The sequence below is a fragment of the Hirundo rustica genome, chromosome 18, assembly GCF_015227805.2.
Source record: "Hirundo rustica isolate bHirRus1 chromosome 18, bHirRus1.pri.v3, whole genome shotgun sequence".
NCBI classification, from domain to species: domain Eukaryota; kingdom Metazoa; phylum Chordata; class Aves; order Passeriformes; family Hirundinidae; genus Hirundo; species Hirundo rustica.
The window spans coordinates 109,153-127,092 of record NC_053467.1 but is presented as its reverse complement, the minus strand read 5'-3'; the positions used below and the strand labels follow the sequence as shown (position 1 = coordinate 127,092).

At 46.4% G+C, this 17,940-nt stretch overlaps 1 protein-coding gene across 3 annotated transcripts in view; it reads right to left on the bottom strand.

Moving 5' to 3' along the window:
* Positions 1–11,664: 11,664 nt before the first annotated feature.
* LOC120760917 (protoheme IX farnesyltransferase, mitochondrial) overlaps positions 11,665–17,940 on the bottom strand; it is a 92,950-nt gene continuing 86,674 nt past the window's right edge. For all 3 annotated transcript variants that reach the window (XM_040081684.2, XM_040081683.2, XM_040081685.2), the window contains exon 7: positions 11,665–13,922. In XM_040081684.2, coding sequence (XP_039937618.1) covers positions 13,480–13,922 — 443 coding nt within the window. In that variant the 3' untranslated portion in view covers positions 11,665–13,479. The remainder of the gene's footprint in view (positions 13,923–17,940) is intronic.

Sequence of the window (17,940 nt, the reverse complement as noted above, 5' to 3'; positions counted from 1 at the left end):
AGGGATTATTTAAAACAAAACAAAACAAAAAAAACCCAACAACTAAACCTTTTAGCACAGTCAAGGGATAATGGTTTTAAACTGACAAAGAGCAGGGTTAGATTAGATATTAGGGAGAATTTTTTTACAATGACAGTGATAGAAAACAGTCTGAGGTTGCCCAGAAAAGCTGTGGATGGCCCATCCTTAGAAACATTCAAAGCCGGGGTGGATGGGGCTTGGAGCAACCTGGTCTAGTGGAAGGTGTCCCCGCATATGGCAGGGGCTGGACTATAAGACCTTTAATGGTCCCTTCCAACCAAAACTATTCTATGATACTGTGATTTGTTTGTTCTTTTGATTAGTTGCCTTTTTAATCAGCTGCACCTTCTGTTGTGCTGTATTTTCTGAAATCCCTGGTGAGATTTGCCACAGTTCACATTATGGGAGTAACACACAGAAACTGAACCCAACAGAACAGGTCCTGAAAGACAAACTAAGAGTACCTGTCTGAGGAGACGTTTCCCACAATACCATTAGCGGTGGGACCCTCCTTTCCAGGACCAGATCACTCCAGCATTCTCCAGGGATGGGGATTTTGCACATTCCATGGAAGTGCTTTAGCCAGTATTCTCCCAGCAATCACATAACTTACAGCTCCAATGCATTTGGGCAGCTTTTCTATCATGTTTTTATTAAAAGATGCATAAACATTTGTACAAAATTTGCTGCTTTCAGAGCACTTTTACTTTGAGAGGAAGTGAGGTCTTGCTGAGACCACTTTATCTTTACATTTTCCTCCAAACAAGAGGAGAATCTTTTTAACCATGAAGAGCCTTAATTTTTTGTGTCAGAAGCAACAGCATTGTCCTTATTCATATTATCAACTGTACATCAATTCCTGGACTGTTATGCAAAAGTGAACTGTTTCCATCACACTGGCTGTGGTGTGAGAATCTTGTAAAATAATCTGAAACTACAAACGAGTTTACAAACTAATTAAACCAAGCAGATTGAAGAGGGAAAATAATCCCAGAGAGGTGTATGACTTCTCTAAAAGCTGCACAGTGGCCTGACACAGAGCTTGGGCCACCCAAATCTCCATCAGTAACAGTGTCACTCATCCCCATTCTCCCCAGGACCAGGTATTGGCAAAGCAGTTTTTGGGATGACACAAGGAGAACTTTTGTACTTCAGCTACAGAGTCAACAGCAAAGAGTTTCAATGTTTCTCTTCTGTGAGATGGAATAGGTGGCACTGCTGGGCTCTGTGGTATGAAGGGTGATCCCAAACCAAGCAGAGATGGAGATGCCAAGCTGTGGCAGGAGGAAGGAGGAATTGCTTTCCAGTTCCCCTCTGTGTTCTGGCAAAGCTCTGCCAGCTGGCCTAGATGGGCAGTTGGGAGGAGAATCAAAGAGGACAGTTCCCAACAATGTATGAATCACAGCTGTGGGCAGAAATTATTCCACGTGTGCCTCTCCAGCACTCACATTTACTCACCTGTGTACTTGGTGTTTTGTACAATTCTGAACAGAAAATCTGCTGCTTCCACACATGGGTTGCTCCACTGCACATTCCCACACCCATGAGCTAACAGGGAAACCCTTCAGATGGAATAATTCTCCTTGTTCCTTACATCCACCAGCACCAGCCAGGATAACACCAAAAATGTCACAGAGATTGCTTTAAGCCTTTAATATTTGTCAGCTGTAGCTTGTAAAAGTTGGCTTGGCTTTTTAAGAAAAATAGCCTCAAGATAGGTTTTACCGGAATCATATCTTCAACAGGTGGATGCCAGGTGTCTTCCCTCTAGGAGCGGCAAACAGGTAGGTGATTAGAAACGGCATCCAATGCAGAAGTACGTCAGGAAGAGGCTCTCCCTGGAACACGGAGTGTGGGTGAGAGAGGTTTCGACCACTGGATTGGGAAGCAATTGTGGCTCCATCCTCCAGACTGACCCACTGGATACAGCAGGAGCCCACACTGCTGCTTGGCAGGACACAGGTAGTCTCCATTCCTGCTGCTATCTCAACAGCAGGGCTCCAGCTGGGCTCAATACTTGCTCTTGGCTCCTGGAATTTGCTTAACATGCCCCAGGCAGCAGTTGTGGCAGAAGCATGTGTCCTGTGGCCCCACATGGGGGCATAGGACAAGAAAAATTTTGAAGAAACAGAGCTGGAAAGTAATGGGCACAACCAGAAATGCACATCTGGGTTTGCTCCGTGCCCTAGAATCGGAGGAGTGGTTGTCTTGCTGGCTGGTTAATCAATTGAAGTGCATCAGTACAGTCTCCATACCCTATTTCCTGGTGATTATTGATTAAACAGAAGGTGCAGCTCCTAACAAGGGGTTACAGTAGCACTTAGTGGAGCACTGCTGAGATGGGCCTGGAGAGTGCCCAGCTCTGCAAAATGCACTTCTTAAACCAGGGCAGAAAGCAGAGGACCCAGTGGGCCTTTAAGCCAATATGACGGCTGCCCAGAGAAGCTGTGGATGTCCCAGTTCTGGAAGTGTTCAAGGCTGAATGGGGCTTAGAGCAATCTGGTCTGGTGGAAGGAAGGTGTCCCTGCCCATGGCAGGGGGCTGGAATGTGATGATCTTTAATGTCCTTTCTAATCCAAACTGTTCTGTGATTTTGTGGTCAAATCCACAGTGAGGAGAGAGGAAGGGTGGGGTCTGTTGGCTCACTTCATCAACATCTACCCTGAGTGACTCTTCCCAGGCCATGTGTCCTACAGATGCAGCCATGTGCTTTCCAGCATTCTCTTGGAGTCTTGACACAAGGCAGCAGTTTCCAGTGCTTCTCCTGCCCTGTCTGGATGCTGAGTCTCACCTTGTTGCTTTATCTCTTTCTAGTCAGAGTGTCTGTACGTCCTTTTAGCAAATGTATTTTTCTGACACTGAAGAGGCCATTTCTGAAATGCTCTGGAAATCTCCTTCTTCGGAAAGATGTAGGTTTCACACCCATCTCTTAGGATATCTGCAGGAATAAGCCCTGATGGAGTGATAAATAGGAGCAGGTACCCAAAATCAAGTCAGTGTGGTTTTGGTCCCAATCCAAACAGGATGCACTTTTCCTGACATGGTCAAAGTTCTGTTTTGAGAAAAGTAATTCACCATTTTCATTATGCTAATCAAGTGCATGGTCATGGGAAAATGAGACATTCTAGAGCATGTAACCCTGGAGTGCTCTGCTGTACAGTGACCTGGCCGGAGAGGAGGTGACTAGCCAACACCACCTCCTTTTTGGGAACATACAGCACCCAGAACACTGAGGTGAAGGTCTTTAGTGCGAGACTTCTACATTCCTCATCCACCCATATGTATCTAAAATGGTATTTTGTCCTTATTGCAATACTCTGAGATGTTCTTCAGTCACAGAACCATCTCAGCCCTCTCCCCCTTGCAGGGTCCCAGGAAGAGAAGTCCTGCACTTCTTTATTCACTTTTTCCCACCCTAGGAAATCCTTATTGCTGTCTCCTCTCAGCACCTCTGCCACGTCCTGTACAGTGCACCCTGTGCTGTTCCAGAGAATACAGGAGCTGAGGATCACTGACGGATAAATCTTGTGCGTCTGTCAACAACCCTCTCTCCACCACTGCACACATTTTCTGGTCTTGTCCTAACATCACAATAGTGAGGTAAGAGCTGGAGGAAAGGCATGAGGACATTTGGGACTCTGTCCTGAAAAACCCATGTACTTTAACCCACAGAGGTGCAGCTTGCAGTGAGTGTTCTTGGATCAGGATTGCTCGACCAGCAGGCAGTGGCCATCTCAGCTAGCGGAGATACAGGCCACAGTACCACAGACTGTGGGTACCATCACTGGGACTCAAAACAGCTCAGCCACTGGCAAGGAAAATGCCCAGGACTTTATGCAACCCCTCTGCACCCAAGTCCAATAGCCACGTAATGCCTTAGAGCCTTAGCTGTGGTTTCATAACCCCACTACTGACCAGAGATCCCAGGAGCATCCTAGGGAGACCCCAGGGACATTGTAGCCTCTCCCAATGTCCCACTGCATTCTCCTGGGCATGCTCCCACCAGGACCATGGGCAGCACTGCCATACAGATGTAAGAGGAGATTTTGTTTCTCTTAACCTGAAACCATTTCCTTTTCCCCACTGCCCTCCCTCCCCTTGCTCCCTAATTCGTCCCTGGGGTTTTAATATCTATTTCTCCAAGTGCCACAAGCCAGATTTACTGCTCACATAACTGCACTGACTTCAATGGAGTAGAGCGTTTAGGGTGCTCCAAGGAGGCATAAGTAGGAGTGATGTGATGGAATTGAGTAAAGGAAATCATAGTCTGACTGTCAAGAAGAGTTTCCTACCACTGAAATCTATAGACTGTGGAAGTTTCCCATGGGAACAAGCAGAAACCAAGTTGCTGAAGTCATTTTAAACCAGCACAAGAGAATAGGAAATCAGCCTGGTAACTGGCCAGAAGGAAAGGAGAGATGACATAACAACTATTTCTCCCATCTCTAATTTCTGTGGCTGCATTGCTTTGTCCAAGAAATTATTTTAATGCAGCTGGATTTCTCCTTCTTTTGGGTGATGCGATGGCCCTTGCTGTTTTTGGAGAAGTTTCAGTTCCTCTGCCCTGGATTAAATTCTGCCCTGGATTAAAGCAATAACCACTGCAGTCCCCATTAGGTTTCCTCTTATTTCTGCTGCTTGCAAACCCCTTCTGGGGTCTTCCCAGGCTTTTTCCCTGAGTTACCTGAGCCTCTGGCTCCAGTCCTGTACTTACTGAGCTGTATAGAGTGGACCAGTCACTGGGAATAGTGGGAGGGCTCATCCAGGCCAACAACGCCATGTGGGGCTATGGAAGGTATCAGACATGGAGCTGTAACTCACTGGCAAGCAGGAGGGAGCCCACAGATGGAAATTTTCCTGCCTTCAGGGATTCTTCAGGTAGATTCCTTGTAGATAATTTGCTGGAAAATCATTAAGGAATGATTTTCATCACTACATATTTCCATCATTCTATATTATTTTCACCATTCTCTATTTTCATCATAAAGGAATGAATTTCATGCTGCTTTCCCTGGTGACCTCTGGCTCTGGTAACCCCATGCCTGCCTAATTTGGCTCCGTGAATAAAACCAGGGCTGCAGATGCAGCGGCCATGCCCTGCTACCACCCAGTGGCTTTGGCAACCTCTTGCCCACAGAACTTCCTAATGTATTTTTGAATGACTTAACATTTGCTCACAGTCTCAGCAAAGCTCTAGTATGAGCAACCTCCTGCCTCGCACAGTTCCCAGATAATTACAGATTAGAACTGGCTAATTTTTATTTTTATAAAGCTGTCAGAGATCTATGTTTGTTATTATTGTCTCCTAGGTTGACAGTTGCACAAATACAAATGTAAAACTCCCTTTGATCTCTAAGTATAATGACACAGATTTATCAAATGTTTGCCTTTTCCTGTCTCTTTGAAAAGGCTGATTTACGGAGTGCAGTCCCTACCTCCCTTCCTCTCTTGAAATATGAAGTGTTTGTGATCAGTCAAGGTAATATTTAATATCCTGCCAAGAATCCTTTGCACTTCTTAACAAATGAACTACAACCTAACCAAATGGTTCACATCTGTTCAGCCTCTCCTTTTTAACTAAACAAATTAGCATTAGAATACCTGGGATGAACCCAAGATCCCTTTCTAGATGACAGAACACACAATTATTAGCAAGGGGAGTGATTGTACTGAAAGGAGCAGGCATGGACCTAGCAGATGTTTTCACATCTCCTGTAGTGTTCATGAATGACCTGCACCACAGTGGACACACTGCCATGGCCTTTTGAAGTGGGTGAGGAGTCCATTCACAGTCACCTTCTGAATGAAATTAAAGGCACCAGCCACAGTGAGTTAAGTGTTCCATTCAAACCACTTACAGCAAAGATGGGTTTTGCTGGGAGCTGTGGTTTCCCCCATAAATGGCTAAAATAAAGAGCATCACTCCACTCCTCCCCACCCATAGGCTCAGAATGTTCAGTACGCAACAGCTCTGGTTTTATTTCTGTATTCACTAGTGCTTTCTCATCCCCAAAACATCAAACCATCCAGCCTCACCACCCTTCCTCACTGGGAAATAAGGTGTGATGGGTTATTTGGGGTTTAGGAGAATGCAAAACACAAACGAACATCTGCAAAATATAGTTGGGATTATTACAGCCTTCTGCAGTCTGCACATGGGCAATTACAAGCTCACACTCCTCCAATCACACCGTGCCTTTCAAGCACTCTTATTCTCACTGGGGTCCCAAACACCTTTTAATCAGAGGTTCAGGAGAAGCCCCGGGGAGGAGGCAGGACAGGACCGGGTGAGACGGGCTCTCCACAGAGCACGCAGCTAATTGTATTCATCGCTGGAGGAGGCAGCCAAAGGAAACAGATGTGTTATTAGGGCTAACACTTAGCTTTTATTGTAAATGTTTTGAAAAAGAAAACACTCTAAAGCTTCACAGAGATACTGCTATTAATATATCATCCAAATAACAAGTGATTAAAACCAACAACAGTTACTATGAAAATGTGGCTTTGCAGCACTGGACTGCGTGGGATGCAGCAGGGAAAATCATTATGAACAGATCAGCGGGGTGCAATTATAAATAAAAACAGCTCTGCAAAGGCTACAAAAGCAGCAATAATCAGTCTGCTCTGTGGTTTATTGAGGGCTACAGACTTACAGAAGGCGCTGTTTATTACCGGAGCCAGGGACACCGCTGAATGAACGGATGCAACTTCGGGAGAAGTCAACAGAGGGAGTTCCCACCACCGCAGACAAACGAGACTGGGCCCGCACATCCCGGCAATCCCCGTCCCTCTGGCCGTCCGTCCAGCGCGGCATTCCGGCAGTCCCCACGCTAAGAAAGGCACACGAGCGGCGGGCGGCGCTGGACCGTCTCCAGAGCTCTGAGCTGTGTGGTCCGACGGCGTCTCTGGCGTGGTCACGGCTCCAGAGACAGACGCCACCAAGGCTCAGGTCTACAGGTATCTCGTTCAGCTGCACCTCCTCCAGCCCGGTGGCTCCTCACCTCGCCCACGGGCACCTCCCAAACACCCCCACGGAACAATCCCTGCAGGAAGCAGTCGCTCCCGGCAGGAGAGTGGGACGCAGTGCTGGGTGACTCCTGGGGACCTGCCGGGCAGCAGTTACACCACAGAGAACAGACACCCTCCCACCCTACAACACAGGCATTCGTCATCAATTGACAGCCCTAGAGGCACTGCCTGGACTGGCAGGGGTCCCACAGGGTGTAGGACTGACCTACACCCTGTACAGAGCTCTGAGTAGCTCAGGGAAGAGATGGCGTGGGAACATCTGCCTGCAGGTGTTTCCACTACACTCCCCTCAATGCTCATTTTTGAAGTAAGAAGGGTTAATAAGCCTCACTCCCAACATATTAACAGTTCCTGCCAGTCCTTGCTCCCGTTGAAAGCCAAGTGCAAGTAACAACCAGGCCAGAGCAGTCAGACGAGGGAGAAGAGACCTAAACAATATTCCTCTCTGCTGCTGAATGACTATGTGACCCCAGCCATCCTGCTTCCCCCTGGCATGCCTGAATTTCCCTTTAGTGCTGCTGGGAGTGGTTCAGTGCAGGGATGGCCTTGGCAGCTTTGCAGCACAAATATCCATCCAAACCTTGGAATGCAGCTGATAAACCCAGGCTGCTCCTTTCCCCAGTCTGGACGCAGTCCAGCAGCTCTCCAGGAAGCACTGCGGAAATGCCTTAATTACTTTATTTGCATCGCTGTTTCAACTTTAATTTGATACAGTGTTTCCTCTCCACGGAGGAAAAAAAAAAACAACCAAAAAACCCAAACCCACACCAAATACCTCTCAGCCTTTCTCAGCAGCAAAAATCTTGATCTTTCTCTGCGATTAAAAAAACCCAAAAGATGGGTCTCTGAACCACACACTTCTTTGCAAATGAGCTTTGAGTGCCATGTGTCCAATCCTGCACCAGAAGTTCAGTGCTGGAGCCCATCCTGTCAGGCTGGGAGATCCCATGGCAGCAACTCCTCACCAGCTCCCCAGTACAATCCATGTCCACCACAGGCAAAGCATCTCTTACGAACGCTCAGCAATGCTCAAACAAGCATTCGGGAGCCACAACCTTTCAGGCACCAGGAGAAACACTCAGCACCTTCCCAGAATGGTTTAATGTGCCAACCTGAGGCCGCTGCCAAATCGTCAGTTCTCGCTCCAGGGCCTGGGGGTGCCAGAACTGGTTAGGAACGGTAGGAAAACATCTCCACAATGTGGGAAAACAGCTTGTTTTGCCCACCCTGTTCTGTGAAACAGATGAACTGTACTTTTTTGAAATACTGGAAAGTAGCCCAAGGTGCTGAGCCAGGCTGTAAAATCTTCAGCACAAACAGGTGAAGTCTGGAAGCAGAAAACAGAGGTGACAAACGACGGTGCCAGACTCTTCAAGTGGAGCCTAGTGACAGCACAAGGAGCAGTGGCCATAAACTAAAACACAAGAAGTTCCACTTCAATATGAGAAAGAATTTACTTCCACTGAGGGGTGGCAGAGCACTGGAATTTCCAAGGAGGGTATGGACTCTCCCTGTCTCCCTTCCAATTCCACCTGGACACATTTCTGTATCACCTGCTGCTCTGGGTGACCCTGCCTTGGCAGAGCATTGGATGAGGTGATCTCCAGAGGACCCTTCCAACCTCAGCTATTCTGGGATTCTGTGAACAGAAGGGTTCAGAAGGCAACTCTGAAACTCACTAAACCTCCTGCTGGAGACGCAGAAGCCTGTAGTACTTTTATTTCAGGGGTCTAAAAAACATCGAGGGAATCACCCAGAAGGGCACAGTCTGAGGGATCTCAGGGAGGAGGGTTGTCACAGATGACTCTTCTGAACTCACAACACAGTTGTGACCTTTGACTCCAAACTAACCCCACGCTGTTTGGGAGATAATGAACATTAGAAGCAGACTCTGACTTACCTTGGGCGAGACCAAATGCTGGGCATGTACCCCTGGGGGACAAGCCCTGCCCTGCAGCACTGACCTTGCCACGATGGGAAGAAGGAATTGCAGCACCAAGAGGCAAATAACTGACTCAAGGTCCCACGGGCAGCACAAGCTGCATCCTGCATCCCATTGAGCCCTCACCAGGACCGACTCTTTGCCTGGTTAAGAAATTCCGTGACTCAAAATGCCACTGGAGACATACAGCAATGGACCATATAGAATTACCATCTCCAGCAGAGCTGCTTGCAGGAAACAGTGCTGGTATCTCTGTTTTAATAGTAAAGTGGTCTGTAGACACCCTGCATTTCCAAGGAAGAGGGAATATCTAATCACCTCTGCAGAGCAACCAGGACATGCTTTCTATCTGTAACGGTAATGATTTCTAACAGTATCACCGTTTCCATTCCTATTCTCCTGGGACTGTTAGAACTGAAAAGGACGTTTTGTCTAAGCCTTGAAATGCCATGGCCTGGCTGAGTGGGGAGTGCTGCTGAAGCCAGGAGAGTGTGAATGTGTGACTCTGCTGGGCCAGATTATACCAGAGACTGATACAGGGAGTGAGAAAAAAAAAAAAAAGCCCAGTGGGGGAAAAAAGAAGGGAAGTGCTGTGAGCACAGGGACTGGGTTTCTTCGCTCATGCTGGAAAAAAGAGCAGAGCGTTTTTTTCCATCAAGTGCCTACCGTGCTGGGATGCCTGCTGTGCCAGGACGCCTCTCTGGCAGGGGCACCAGGATGCCTGCTCTGCTGAGGTACCACAGACAGCTCACAAGGCCTGGGGCTCCTTGTGAACCTGAGGGCTCAGGGCAGCTTCCAGTCACATAGCTCAGCTCCCCACACCACCCTGTCAGGCCAGTGCTGTGCTCCGTGATCTGCTGAATGCCAGGGCAAGGGAGAGAGGAAGGGACACAGTCTCCCTGCAACTCCTCAAAGCCTTACCCAGAGCTCATCTTGCAGGGCTGTTCAGAACAATGGGCTGACAGAGACATGAGCTGTTCCCTCCTCCAACAAGAGGTACCTCCATCCCTATTTTACAGCTGGAGCGCATTTCTTCTACAGAGATCTAGAAAGGATGAAGATCTCCTGAGCCTCATGGTTACTGTTTTATCAACAAAACCACATAAAAGATTTAAAGTTCAAATAGACAAAATCCAGCTTCATCCTCTTGAGTCACTGGTTCAGATTCCTCCATGAGCTCCAGTGCAGGCTTCTGGTGATGCAGAGCTGCCTCCTGCGACAGCAACACTGAGATGGGACCCTCTCAGCTACCAGCAGACCCAGGGCTAGGAGGGACACAGCACACCACTCCTGTTTTTTTTCAGTACCACATAAAGAACAGGTATGCCACAGCTGGGGGTTGGAACAAGATGGTCTTTAAGGCTCCTTTCAACCCAAACCATTCTGTGATTCTGCAGGACCAGCTCATGGGGAGTTCTGAGTAACCAAGAGAGAGTGACAACCAACCATACTTGAGTTATCCAAATGGGATAAGAGAAAAACAACATTGTATTCCCATGCAGGAACTGCTGTTTCAAGTTCAAGCCCTCAAAACCTGATGTTTGCCCAGCCCAGCATAGAGATGCAGAAAGCCCAGGTTTATACACTGTGCAAAGCCATCCCAGCAAGGCACCTCATACACCTCACCTCATGCCTCTTTCCTTGCAGAATTTGGGCAGCAATATCAGCGGTGCTGGAGGGGGGGGATGGCTGGCATTAGTCCTCCCTGGAGGGTCACAGGGACCACAAACATCCTTGGGTGATGGCAGACAGTTCAGGAATTTTCATTTTCCATAGCGACACCAGCAATATTGAAAAAGAGACCTCGGAGCACCTACTGCAATATCTGTCTCCTGCTAAGTCTTCAGTTTGGCAAGGTGTCTATTTGCAAAGCACATGCAACAGCAAAACTTCCTCAAGACAGTAAAATGGCAGCATATAGTTTCATCCACACCTGACACATGGTCAACGTGCAGCACAGCTGAGAACACTTCCTAGGTAAAGAAAGTGTTTCTTTTTAAATAAGAAATTTAAATAAGGTGTAGTCTTACATTTAAATCCCAGATCCACTGATTCTAAACCCACACCTTCCCTCAAGGCCAGACCCACTGGGTGTGGAGATGTTGGTGCAACCCAGTGACCTGCATTTTGCAGACATTCAGTGATGATTACAAAGCTCCTGTCCAGCCCTAAACTCTGTGAATGTTACACATTTTGGTCCAAGAAATTAAGATGACTCTTCAGAACACAACCACAGGCATGTCCTTGAGACCTTTAATCAGAATGGAATTCCTCAGCAGCACGCAGGAATTGCAGGCCTCTGAAACGTGGCTCTATAATGACTTAGGAGAAACCCACAACCCTCCTGTCTCAGCACCACTTTGACCCTCTGGGAGGAAAATCTGTGGTTTTCTGTGAGCCATCTGCTCTTTTCAGGTTTGTCTCCCACCTAAAGGTTGACCAAATTCTTTGGTTTTGCACAAGCCCTTTCCACTCACATGTGATTTAGTTTCAGTGCGCTGCTTACCCAATAAATCAGTATTTCACAAGCTGTCCTTATTCTTGCAGTGGTCAAGAGCATTGTTGCTGTGAGAAGTGCCCCAAAACTACCAAATACCTTCGCAATTAACTGAATCCGACCAGAGTTTCAACAAGAAGTGAATAGTTTCAAACATATTTGGAGCACTCATCTCTTTTTGGACAATATGCACTTTATTGCAGAGAAGACAGGACACATTTTTAAAACAAATTCAGGAGTAGCACAGTTCCCATACAATTCCATGAAGTGTCACCCACAGTAACTTGAGCGAAGTGGAGTCTATCAGACAGTGAGGGAGCGCCATCTTGTCACCTGCAATCACTCAAGTCACCAAATCTTGCAGGCAGTTATTTAAGAGCCACAGAAACAGGTGGCCCTGCTCCTGCAAGCACCACTGCCAGAAAACAGAGGTTAAACTGTGTCACTCCTAATTTACACCAGCATAACTGAGACCAGGAGCCAGGCTTGGATCATGACAGCAGCCAGGGAAGGTTTTATGTCAGTGTGATACACGGGTGGTGGCAGATTTGTGATATTTCCTGAGGGGCCTTATGTGAGATCAAGCTCGACAGTGTGTTCCTTTTCAGGTATTGCTGTATCTTTGTATCAGTGATCATCCTTCTGCCGAGGATGGGAAAGAAATTTTGGCATAAAAATACACCAAGACATAACAGGCACCACCACAATAAACTATCGCTGTCTCTGTCTGCCCCCGATACTGCTGTGTTTGGGACCACACCAGGAGGTCACAGACAGCTCCAGGCAAGATGAGGGTGAGCCACAGCTGAGCAGCAGGATCACAAGCATGTTAAACTGTGACCAGAAATGTTCTTCAGCATATCATTTAACAGAGATAATGCATTCTTCTCAGGAGACCATCCACAATAATTGCTTTGGAGAGACACTGGCTGCATCAGCAAGCGAACATTCTGTTAGATCAAAATCCCCAGCCCTTTTTCTGTAAAATCTATTAATTACCCCCAAAGTGAAACCTTTCTGAGCCACCACCTATACTGTGACATTAAACACAGCTCAAGCTCTTGATGCCAGTCCAGAGCATGTCTAAGGATGCCGAGACTTAATGGGCTGGCATAAGACACATTAACATGGAAAAGCCTTACAACCACCTGGCTCTGGGATACGCTTCTCACATACTCTACAATTCACAGCCTCTCTGCCATAAACAATAATGGTAATTTTTACCAGCTGAAGATCTGACACACAGGGCTCAAACACTGACGTAAAACCACACGGGAGTCAGAAGTTCCCTGTGATGGAAATAGAGTAGAATGGCTCAGTGTGTCCAAGGGATGTGCTGTAGGAGAGCTGTTTAAATGCTCATGTGTGTTGTGCTGAAAGACAATTTTCTTCGCTCCTTTAGCACTGTGCCAGATGTATGAGAGCTAAAAATCTACAGACGTGAATGGGAACCTTGGGAAGAGCAGCTGATTGAAAAAAGCCCCCTAAACGGACGGCTTTGGTGTAATACCAGTGCAGGGATGGCACAGATTCAGAGAAGAGTTCACCCTCTCATGTGCCTCAAAGCTTAAATTAAAGAAAAGGGTGCTTGGGAAGAAGGGTGAGAAATCATTCATGGTCACCTCCTGATGACTTCACCAAGGCTGCCAGGGCTGATGGCGGCACATGTGCACATGTGACTCCCTAGCTTTAACTACCTCAACAGGACAGAGACCATGACTCACAGGGACTTTGGAAGGCCGTCCCAAAGTGACGCGCTTCTGGCACATGAACCATAGGCTAAATCAACCTGTGATGAGTTAAGGGGCCTAAGGCCCTGAATGCTTTAAGCTCTCCTGACTATTCCCTTTCAAAAGAAAACAGAAAATTATCACATGAAGTGGTTGCTAGGCAAAAATGATTCCTCTTCTAACAGATTACCACAGGATTTCCCCTTGCAATTACTAAAATATACTACCTGATGTGTCACGAGGATGACAGGTATTGACATTTAAGGCAATCTGATTTCCATAGCTGTCTCATGACTTCCCCCAGGTAGATCGCCTTTGTCTTCCTTCTCCAGAACAGATTTCTTGCAGGTAAACATGACAAGCAGCAGCATTGGCAAGTGCCACAGACTGCAGAAGAAGAGCTTCCTGGAGCTGCTGCGGTCAGCATCCCTGTAGAACCGAAAGCCGAGGTAGGAGATGTAGAGGTTGATAGGGAGCGAAACGATGGGGAAAGTCCACGTGGTGATGTCGAGGACAGGAGCCACCGTTGAGAGTCCAATTAAGGCCAAGGAGTGACGCAGAGCCACCCGCCTGCACAGCCCTGGGTGAGTGACAGACATCATACAGTATCCTCCTCGGGAGTAATCTTCCCGCAGACCCCAGCTCAGGGCATTGAAGTGAGGGAACTGCCAGGAATAGAGGATCCCTCCTAACAGTAATGCACCTGCAGTGGGAGAGAGAGTGTTAGAGGGTCCCCAAAGGAAGTGTCACACACAGACCTCAGCTGTCACACCCTGTTTGCTACCACCTGTGACACCAGTGACACTGCACACCGGTGGCACTGCTCTCTACAGAGACAGGGCAGCCCCATAAGGAACCTCTGGTTTTCATGGCATTCACACAGGGTTTGGAGCATGGTGGTTTGTCTGGTTCTGGAGCACTTAATTTGAAAAGCATTTCAGCAAGTCACTTCTTTCTAAAGAACTACTGCTAAATGGTTCCTGCACCAACTGTCTCTACCTGAGGGAAGATTGGTGGGAATTAAGCGAAATTGGGCAAGAGACTGTATTCCTGGGAGCCTCTAGATTCTACTCTCAGGTTCCTGAGTTGGTGTGTCCAGGGAAGAAAAAAGTCAGTGGGCAGAGCAGTGGTTGCACTGACCAGACACAGGGAGCCCGGCTCAGTGACAGAGGAAAAGGAAGACAAGCTGCTGCTCCTGAGACCTGGGGAAACACCACATCCTGGTAGGCTGGAGCAAGGCCAAGCCCTCTGTCTGCCCACTGCATGAGGAAGGGAACTGCTCCTGGCACAGGACAAGCTCCATCATGGACCTGGGCAGGGGGCAGAACTGGCAGAAGCTGTTAATGAACTAACAGGAGATGGAGAACTTACTCCTTCAAACCAAGTGCAGAAACTTCTAACCAGTTTGATGAAGTAACTCTATACAAACTAATTAACTACTTTCACATTTAAAAAGAATCTGTGGAAGCGCCTCATTTCCACAGCTCTTCCTAGGACACAGTGCAGGGTTTATCAAAGCAGAAGCAGCTCATGTGCTAATTTCAGTGAGCCTCCAGGAGGCCCTTACACCAAGCTCCCTTCACTAATTTTATCTGAAGACACAAAAAATCCCCCAAGGCTCTTGCAATGTTATAGGCATTCTTGGGTTTTATTGTTGTTTCTCCAGCTCCCAAACCCTCTGCTCTCACATTAAAATACTTTATTTGCAACTCCCTGCCTCCATGAGCTCATTCTCTATGGAAACTTCTCCAAATGGAGCCACGCAGACAGCATTTTCCTAATGACCTGAGAAAAGCAGCAACAATTATCTGCAAACAGGTTAAGGTATTCAAATTCTTCCCCAGCAACTCCCCAAGTCACTGTGACCTCTGAACAGCTTCATGGTTCAGATCTCTTCTCCATCTATTCCTTGGAGCTGAGCACACCTAGTTCTTGTCTCTAACAGCACAACTCGCACTGGTGCTGTCATGCAAATAATCCTGGTTTGCAAAATTGCCTTTCTTCCCCCTACCTTATCACCAGTGAAGGAACTCTCCATTAGACTTCATGCAGGTTTCCAGCAGCTTATAAATCCAGTAGTGGTGAAAAAGACACATCTCACTGCTTTTTTCAACAAAGAACAATACTCCGTGAGGTGTGTACCTCTGGAAGTCGATTACATGAAGCACAGAGGTAGACACACATACTTTGGGTGTGCAGCTTTCAAAACAACATTGTCTGCCACGATTTCCAGGTGATGTAATGGGAATCACAGGATGGTTTGGAAGGGACCTTAAAGGTCCTCTCATTCTACTCCCTGCCATGAGCAGGGACACCTTCTACTACACCAGGCTGCTTCAAGCCCTGTCCATCCTGGCCTTGGACATTTCCAGGGATGAGGCAGTTACAGCTTCTCTGGGCACCCTGTGCCAGAGCCTCCGCACCCTCACAGGGAAGAATTTCTCCCTCGCATCTAATCTAAACCTGCTCTCTGTCAGTGTGAAGCCATTCCCCCTTGTGACTCCAGACCTGTGTAAATCGTCTCTCTCCATGTTTCTTTCAGGCCCCTTCTGGTACTGGAAGGCCACAATTAGGTCACTCCATTTCCTGATTTATGGCCCAAAATGCTTCAAATCCAGCTACTCAATCCTTCTTAAATCAATTTTTTGGATGTGGATGTTAGAACCTTTTCTCAACTGGAACCTTCTGAGACAGTTGAAAATGGTGTACCCCAAAATTACCAATAATTTCAGAATATCATAGCCAGAAAAACCATTTTGGCCCTAACAGAACAGTGTTTGATTCAGTTCTGCTGAAACCTGAGGGAGCAGCTCTGCTGAAATAAACCAGAATTAAACTTACTGAAGGAGCAGTTCTCCCTACATCAGAAGAAACAACAGGGAAAATGTTCTTGTCATAAGTCACTCTTTAGCTTTTTCCTATTCTTGTAAAACACATGAACGGAGGCAATATCCTCAATATGCTACACCTAAGAGAGCAGTATTTTTCAAGTATCACATCTGAAGTGCTTTAGAGACACTAGCCTGTCACTGTTCAGAACTTAGGTAAAGGTAAGCCACAATTATCCATCAGCTGAAGACTCTTAAGCAAATGAAGCCAGGGCCTGTCCCTGCTTCCCACGGCTCCAGACCTGTGTCTGCATCCCTGTGTTTCAACTCTAACGCAGGTTTTGCTTATTCAGTTGTTCAAATGTTGTGCGCAGCCAAGCTTGAAACACACCCTAAACCTCAAACACAGAAAGCCCTTTAACAGTTCTCTAATGATGACACCATTAAAAAAAAGTCATCTGGAGAAACTTTTAAACACAAACAGACCAACTAAAATACTTGAGGCTGGATTCCCATTTACAGAGCTCTGGTTTTTACATGCAAGCCTTTGGAATTTAATTACTTTGATTACATTACAACCATTGAGATAATTGATATTTTACAGAGAAGTTGAACAGTGAAACAATTTAACAGCCTATTATGAGGACTTTAACTGACCCAATCTTTTTGTTCAGTTCCCATGTGCCTGGACATCCTGTAATTTCCTTGGCTTAGGCAGAGATTGCCAGGTTGTCAGAGACTTTTAAGTGTCATGTAAGACTGATGACTTGCAAAGCACAGTACACGGTACAGTCCAATTCAGCATCAAATGAGCTCACAGTCAGAAACCTGTCAAGCCCAGAGCAGACATTGTAACACTCATTAATTACCAGATGAATATTAACTATGTCATAATAGAGTCAGCAGTGTTTTTAAGCAATATTACAGTGAGACAAGCTCGGGAGACTAATCTGCTTCCAAACACAGCTGAGTCTACTCTACGGCCTCTGTGCCATTCCCAACAGTTTGGGAACTCAGCTTAATCATTGCAAATCTCCCTTTTCTCTACAGAGTTTATAATTAAGTGAACATCAGACAAGGCTGTTCCCAACTGGAACACTTGGACCTGGCTCAGAGTTCACAAAAGCAAAGCCACTGCTTGGGCAGTGAGAGACAGCCAGCACCCAAGGACACCCAGGGACATCCAGCACCTTTGGGTCTCTTGGGTCCTCCACAGCTTGTGGAAATCTGAGAACAGGCAGACTGACAGGAACTCAGATCTCTCTTTTTTGCAACAGTTCATAAACTGCAGGACCACAAGGACCTGGCTGGCTTGTGGATATCCCAAATTCCTTAGTCTTTTTGGCCAAATTTTTAATTGCTGCAATTGAGCCCATTTATGACTAATTCTTCTCTCCAAGTGTGAGAACCTGGGACTGATTCAGCAGACACTTAGAAATCCCAATAATGTGTCAGATCAGTCCTGTCTGATTTTGGAAAAAAATGAAATCACCTAAAGAAAACAAGGGCCAGGTCTCCAGAACTCTTTCACTCTTGTATGCGAAACAGGAATAAAATATTTTCTTCCTGAGTTCCTATTCTTCCATCTCTTTTCACTGTGTTAAATCATCTCAAAATTTCAGCGATCACAGAGAACCAGGTAGGTCTTAAAGCACCCACAGAGCTCAAGATAAATAACAGGTTTTATTATTCCTCATGAATTTTAAGTTTAAACTATTATTTATTTTCTTAAACACTTTGTGATTTATTTAAATAGTAATAGACCTCCTTTTTAATAATCAAGAACAAGCTGAGATTTTTTATTTTAATATCTAAGATAAGGCAAAAATGTCAACTGGCATTCAAGAAGATAGAAAATGGTTCTTTCTGTAAATATATTTTTATCTAGTGAAA